The 6,940-nt window shown below is 45.9% G+C and overlaps 2 protein-coding genes across 2 annotated transcripts in view; one reads left to right on the top strand and one right to left on the bottom strand.

Annotated features, from left to right (window-relative positions):
* Positions 1-3,839, top strand: part of xylb (xylulokinase homolog (H. influenzae)) — a gene marked incomplete in the record, with an annotated part of 10,308 nt that extends 6,469 nt beyond the window's left edge. The window contains 7 exon segments of the mRNA XM_042213022.1: positions 157-272; positions 387-460; positions 560-656; positions 913-971; positions 1,112-1,199; positions 1,946-2,040; positions 3,194-3,839. Of these exon segments, the coding sequence (XP_042068956.1) occupies positions 157-272; positions 387-460; positions 560-656; positions 913-971; positions 1,112-1,199; positions 1,946-2,040; positions 3,194-3,262 (598 nt within the window).
* Positions 3,840-4,046: 207 nt separating this feature from the next.
* Positions 4,047-6,932, bottom strand: LOC102299342 (uncharacterized protein C9orf152). The gene is made up of 3 exons (XM_042213023.1): positions 6,211-6,932; positions 5,154-5,301; positions 4,047-4,923 (listed from the first exon to the last, which is right to left on the bottom strand). The coding sequence occupies exons 1-3, from the start codon at positions 6,293-6,295 to the stop codon at positions 4,479-4,481; spliced, it is 678 nt and encodes a 225-aa protein (XP_042068957.1). The 5' UTR covers positions 6,296-6,932; the 3' UTR covers positions 4,047-4,478.
* Between the last annotated feature and the right edge of the window lie 8 nt (positions 6,933-6,940).

Genomic DNA, 6,940 nt, shown 5'->3' with positions numbered 1-6,940 from the left:
CACGCACAAACAAACAGGTGAGCTGTGAAGTGAGGGTTCAATGATGTCAAGAAAGTCAGAGGGAACCAGACTCCTCGATGCGTCCGCCATGTTGGTTAGGAAAGGGGGTGGAGCCAGAGACAGGCTGCAGTGTTTCAGGTGTTTTGTCATCAGCAGCTTCAAGAACGGGTCTCTGACGAGGGAGCGCGTCAGGAACGAGTGTGCTGGAGCATCATGGGAACTTTTCTCAGCAGCTTTGAGGGACACGCCGCTCGGAAACCATGGAAACATCGGTGATGTTCATTTCACCTCATTATTTCCTGTCCTTGCTTCAGTTCCTTTCTTTTTCCTTACCTTCCTTCCTTCCTTGCCTCCTCTGTCTGATTCCTTGTGATGTGTGTTTTCAGGCTTTTATTTTGAAACTATGGAGATCACGCCTCCTGTGATTGGTGTTCATCGCTTTGACTCTGCTGACTGTGAGGTCTGTGCACCAACATTTATCATGTTTCCATCTATTAACACCCAGACTGTGACACACCTGTCCCACCTGTTAAACCTGTTTTATGTGTCCCACCTGCAGGTGTCCTCGCTGAGTCCTCAGGTGGAGGTTCGGGCTGTGGTGGAGGGTCAGTTCCTGTCCAGACGGCTTCATGCTGAGAGACTGGGATACTCCATCAGTAAGACCTCCTCAGACCTCACACGCTTCCATTTGTTGTTTGATTTTACTGTGTGAGGAAACTCGTGGATCACGCTCAGCTCTGATTACATGTTTTAAACCTGAGCCCTCGTTTCATACAGAAGTCTTTACACTGGTTCTGATTCTGAGCCAGAGCGCTGTAACTGTGACTGAGGTGACGGTAAAGCCGTCGTCCTCCTTAGATAAACCTTGAATGTCCTTTAAGTCTCAGCTGGGAGGACATTTTGTGTTTTCAGTTCCAGGAACCAGAGTTCTGGCGACGGGAGGAGCGTCATCGAATAAAGAGATCCTGCAGGTCTGTCTGAGGCTTTATTAGCACCCACATGCATAGACTGTATGTAAAAGATGGACATAGCCATAATGATGTCATCAAAGCAGCAGCATTTTTGTGAGTTTCAGAGGGAGAAGAGTCACTTCCTGTGGTCTCCTCCATAGGTGCTGTCTGACGTGTTCAACGCTCCGGTCTACACCATCGACCTGTCCGACTCCACTTGTTTGGGTTCAGCCTACAGAGCTCTGCACGGTCAGTGTGCTCACAGCTTTTATTTTGAAAAACCCGCACTAGACTGCCTCGTCTCTGAGCTCTTAGAGAGTTTCAGTTTGAAGAGAGAAGAGAAGGAGAGGACATAAAAGTAAAGGAACAAAGGAGAGGAAGCAGACTGTTAGCAGCTGTTAGCAGCTGTTAGCAGCTGTTAGCAGGCTGAATGTGATCTAGTTGGCAGTTACTTGCAGTCTGTTAATAACTGACGTGAGATAACTTTATGTGATTGGATAATGCAGATGTTGACAAAGCGATAAAGAAAATGTTAATTCACAATACTATGGTATCATGAGATGTCTGTGGAGTCTCAGCTCAGCTGCATATATGCAGACTGTATACTTGGTCTCAGCCCGATGACCTGCAGTACTCTGGTGGCAGCCCTGATGGAGATGGCTGTGACACCTTGCTCATTGGTCTGTGGAAATGGAAACAGGGTTCTATATTTTTTGATTTCCTTTCACATGAATAAAAATATTTGGGCCAAGTTCTTAAACTCAGGCAATTTCTTTACTTTGTCAGACCGCTCTGACTAAACATTACACTCAGGTCCATGAAAAAGGGAGAAACTATGTCTACAAACAGAAAAACATGGTGACATGACTGATTCACAGCCTGCAGTGAGACCGTCTGTCGTCAGAACAGGAAAAAGGCAGATCGGTGAATTCTGCTTCAGGTGTTTGTGAAATATGGCTGTAAGAAGCCTCTGATTGGTCGATGTCTGGTTTCAGGCCTGGTGGCAGAATCCGGAGCGTCCTTCGTTGATGTGGTGAAGAAAGCACCAGAACCACGACTGGTCGCCACCCCGCATCCGAAGGCGAAGGAGGTGAGGCGGCCACTGTATGATGATGCGTTGCTGGCCTCTGAAGCTGAACCGTGCAGCAGGTCTCTGAGGCAGGAGCTTCATGAAACGTGCCCTCATAACCACAGAAATACTTTCTGCTCTCCAGCAGAGACCAACACCAGTGTTTCTGGTGAGACATTAAGGTGACGGACCAGCTGCACATGTAACACACTAACAGTAAACAGCTAATCGTAAACACATACCTGCTGGATTTTATGTGTCATGTGATTCAAACACACGTTACCTGATGAATCCTCCGCTTCTTTTAAACATGTCTCAGTCCTTCACATGTTTTACTTCCTGTCACTGCTGCAGCTGGTCCGTCACCTAAATGAAACCCCCGTGTTGGTCTCTGTGAGCTTCTGCAGCATTTTTCTGTTTGCTGCTATTTTCTTCAGCTGCAGTGTGTTTGAGCTCTGTGTTGCTGTATGAATCAGGTCTAAAACAACCTGCAGGACGCTGGAGCAGATGAGTGCAAAGAACACACTGAACAAACTCAGTCTTACCAAGGACATTTGTCTTATTTCTAATCAAAATAATCTCATCACACTTAAAATAAGACACAATCAGCCACTGAGTAGCTGATTGGCAGACTTTTTCACTTATTCCAAGCAAAAAAATTTTGTATTAAGTGAAAAAAATCTGCCAGTGGAACAAATGAAAATGATGTAGTTTCAAGATGCCCTTTCTAAGAACATGTTCCTAAATCTTACTGAAATGTTACTCAGTAGTTGATTGTGTCTCATTTTAAATGTGATGAGATTATTTTGACTAGAAATAAGACAAATACACTTGGTTCAAGATCACAAGGTTGGTACAAGATTTTGAGTTTTTGCAGTGCAGGCTCTTGTCCCGTTCAGAGTTCCTCCACGTTCCTGTAAGTCAGTTTCCATCAAACAAACCTGTGAACACTCATTAAACTCACTTGCTGCTCACTCACTGACACACACGGACTCATCACACCTGAGACAGCCTCCCACAAGTGTTTCCAAGATGGCCTCTAAGCGCTGAGATTAAGGTGCAGACATGCAGCGTGTTTGAAAAGTGTCTGTGATGTCTCAGATATAGCCCCGCCCTCTCTGTCAGGTCAGGAAGCAGAGGCGAGCTCAGGATTTCTTCTTCTGTTTTGTTTCAGATGTACGACGAGCTGCTGAAGCGCTACGCGCAATTGGAGGAGAGAGTTGTGCAGAAGAGCCACAGCTGAGCCTCAAACCGCCATCAGTGAAATCCCGCGACCGCCATTTTCTACTGAAGCCAGCTTTGAGTTTGACTTTTACACCTGTTTACCTGAAAGAAGATCAGAGTCATCACAGGAACCCTCAGCCACCTGAAGATGGGCTGCTCGCTTCGACTTCAGCCTGATTGGATCAACGACATCATCATCATGTCAAAGCCTGATTGGAGGATAGCATTAACACAGCAGCGTATGATTTTATATGGGCGAGCAGATTTGCTCAGTCCACCAGTAGTGAAACAGAAAAGAAGCTAAAATGATGAAACAGCCAGCGAGCCGTGACTGTGTCGCATTTTAAGCTCCAAAAATCTGAGATGAGAGTGATCGGCTGAAGAACGTCCACGTTAGTGCCAGCAGGGTCCTGCAGAGCAAAGTTTAACATCCCAAAGTTTTTCAGTCTTCTTTTCACTCGTGACAGGCCTGACATGTCTGTGACGTTTCTGACTGAAGCCCCTCCCACTGCTTCATCACCTGGATCCAGGTAGCGTTAGTTATTCATGTGTAATTTTTAGTGTACAGTCTGAAATAAAGTGAACGAGTTCGTGAACATGTGTTTGGTTTCTCTTGCTGGAAAAAATAAAAAAGCATAACAAAATTTGATCAAAAATATTAAAAATGTACATAATAAAATACAAATCAATTCAAAATAAAGTAAACAATGTATGAAATTATATTATAGACTAAATAAAATTTAAAAGAGTACGTGATACAAAATAAAAGAAAATTATGATTAGAAGTAAAAACTATTTTTAAAGCGAAAAGTGAAATTAAGAAAAAATCAAAGATCTATTTTTAAGCGTTTATTGTAATTTTCTCAGTTTTCATGTTGAGACGTTTTTATTTTCCTACATTTCCATAAGATTCGTTCATCCAGAAACACGTTTTGATGCAGAATAATAACAGAGCTGAAGGTCTGCTGACAGATTCAAATGATGCTGTTGAACCTTCATGTACGACCGAGCCGCTAACATGAACTCTTTATAACCAGCGAGACGTCACAGGTGATGATGATGATGATGATGAGAGCTCCTCTGTGAAGCTCAGGGAAGGATGGACCATCAAACTTTTGCTCCTTAAAAACTCAGAAAAACTCAGTTCATGTATTAATCGGTTCAGGTATCGATCGATCGCGTATTGATCCCTTTGAGGCTCCACGTGTACGACCTGCTGCTGAATCCGGTCCTCCTCAGAAGCTCGAGTACATCCCCAGCCTCTTGGCGGCCTCAGAGATCCTCGGCGTCTTCCTGCTGGGGAACGGGTAGTAGACCTGGGAGTGTGAGGATGCCCCCCCCACGCTCTGCTGCCTGGTAAACCTGAGCGTCCTGGAGCTCCTCCCCTCTGGGACGCTGTTACTGGTCTCCTTCTGTGTAGACCGGTTCTCCTGCTGGTCCTGTTGCAGGCTGGTGGTGATAGGGGTGGAGCTTTCCGTCAAGCCCAGAGAGTAGTCCGGAAACGCCAGGTCCCCCCTGGAGCCCCTGAAGGATGGAGGGTCTGGATCTTCCTCTTCTCGTGTGGCGCTTAAGGAGCAGCATGGAGGCGTTTCTGAGGAGCTGCTCGGAGGAGCCGAGAGTCTCCTGTATCTGGACTCGTGCTGCGAGCCGCCGACCTCCGAGGAGGACGAGCCGGAGCGTCTGCAGAGGAAAACAACAGCACGGGAAGATATTTGTACAAACTGAAGCTTCACCATCATCAGAGAGAGCAAACTGTGAGGACAGCTGTGAGGAGGCGTGATAACACTGAACCTCCTTCCATGTTCCTCCAGAGCGTGCAGGCGGGTTCCTCCCAGCAGGGATGAAGACCTCTCAGGCGGACATGATGAAGACCTCCTGCTGTGCTGGAGCTCTGACAGAGAGGAACTCACCTGCTGGATGTCTCTGGGCAGGAGCGCCGGTGCAGGTCCAGGTGGACGTGCCAGGGGTCGGGGTCAAAGATCACGGGTGGTGGCCATGGTAACGTCAGACCCTGAGGGGCGGGGACGATGGCGACTGCCTCGGACAGCTCCTCCGAGACTAAAGACGGAAATCAGAACGTGAGGAATCCTGACCTGCCCACAGCCAACACGAGCGTCCAATCATCAGAGAGAGACCAGGACCCAAAGGATCAGCTGACAGGAAGTAATAATCTGAAAGAGGATGAATGGTTTCTAATCTGTGACGCTCAGATGTGAATATTTGTCTGTGAAACATGTTTGACTCTGAACACTCAGTTATTAAAGATTCTTCCTTTCAAATTATTGATCACTGATCAGTGTTTCTGTTTGTGCTGCTTTAATAAGAAACACCTGAACTCATGAAAGGTGGCGCACAGCAGATTTCAGCTCTCAGGTGATTTCATCCAGGTGAGCAGCAGGTAAAGTTCAGAGACACAGCGCCCTCTGCAGTCTGACTGCAGTAAAGCAAAGGCTCAACCGGCTCCACACTGCAGCTCCTGCACTCGACTTGTGGCCCCATTGACGCACCTGAGACTCACCTGAGACTCACCTGTTAGAAACAGAAACTGAATATGATGAAAATAAAAACACAGCCATCAGATCCTGTGAGTTCACTTTAGAAAGAAGAAAAACCTCCAACAGTCAGATCAGCCAGAGCAACAGCAGGAAGTTTCACCTTCAAAATAAAAGCTCATATTTTACAACAGCAGAAGAAGCAAATTTGTGTTTCTCACATCAGGAAAATGGTGTTAACAGAGTACTTTTACTTTATAGTACTTTTACTTTGTAGTACTGCTACTTTTACTGAAATAAGTGATTAAAACACGTTCACAAAGGATCCAGCACAGTCTCTGCATGTCTGACATGCTTTTATTGTGAAGGAACAAGTCTCATTTCTATCAGTTAACCTGACAGATGGATTTTTACTAAGTTTAAAGATGTTGTCCAAAGTCAAACAGGAAGTGGATCAGACGGCGTTTCCTCTCACCTGTCCTGAACAGCAGCACCTGAGTGTGCCTCCTCCTCCTCTCTCTGGAGCTCAGATACTCTTCTCTGAGCACAGACACGTCCATCTTCCTCCTCCTCTTCCTTCTTCCTGATCCCTGCAGCAGGAGAGGACACACAGTGACCTTTGACCCAGGCACACCCAGCCTGAAACCTGAAACCTCCTCACTTCTTTTATTTACATTTGACCTGATAAAAGTCTCTTGATGTGAAAAGCAGAATCTGACCTGATTATCAGATTAGATTTAATAATAGAAACCTGAATAGAAATCATTCTCTGTATAATCTGATAGATAAAGCTGTCATATGGTGTCATTCAGTGTAAATGAAGCTGTTATGAATCATAGTGGGAATGAATAGATGTGTGATGTGTTCAGGGTCCCTGTTATAAATTAATATAAATGAGTAATGGAGAATAAACCAGCTGCTGCTGTCATGACTTTGAGTTTTATCGTCCAGCAGCTCCTCGCTGGGAGCAGCAGGACATCCTGTTGGCAGCAGCAGCAGCAGCACACCTGCTCAGGTGTTATATTCCCCGTCAGTGCAGCCGCTTACATCATGATGCGTTTAAAGGCCGTCTGGAAACTCTGACACATCCAAACCTGCTGCTGGAATCCTTCAAATGAGGTTAAAGCTGCAGAGAAGTCGAGTGAGAAGAGAAAGACGTGTTAGTGCTGTGATACTGTCACACACACACACACACACACACACTC

This window comes from Haplochromis burtoni, unplaced genomic scaffold (assembly GCF_018398535.1).
Source record: "Haplochromis burtoni strain Fernald_Lab_line unplaced genomic scaffold, NCSU_Asbu1 Contig_408, whole genome shotgun sequence".
NCBI lineage: Eukaryota > Metazoa > Chordata > Actinopteri > Cichliformes > Cichlidae > Haplochromis > Haplochromis burtoni.
The sequence above is the reverse complement of the archived record's forward strand: the minus strand, read 5'-3'. Positions and strand labels throughout refer to the sequence as shown.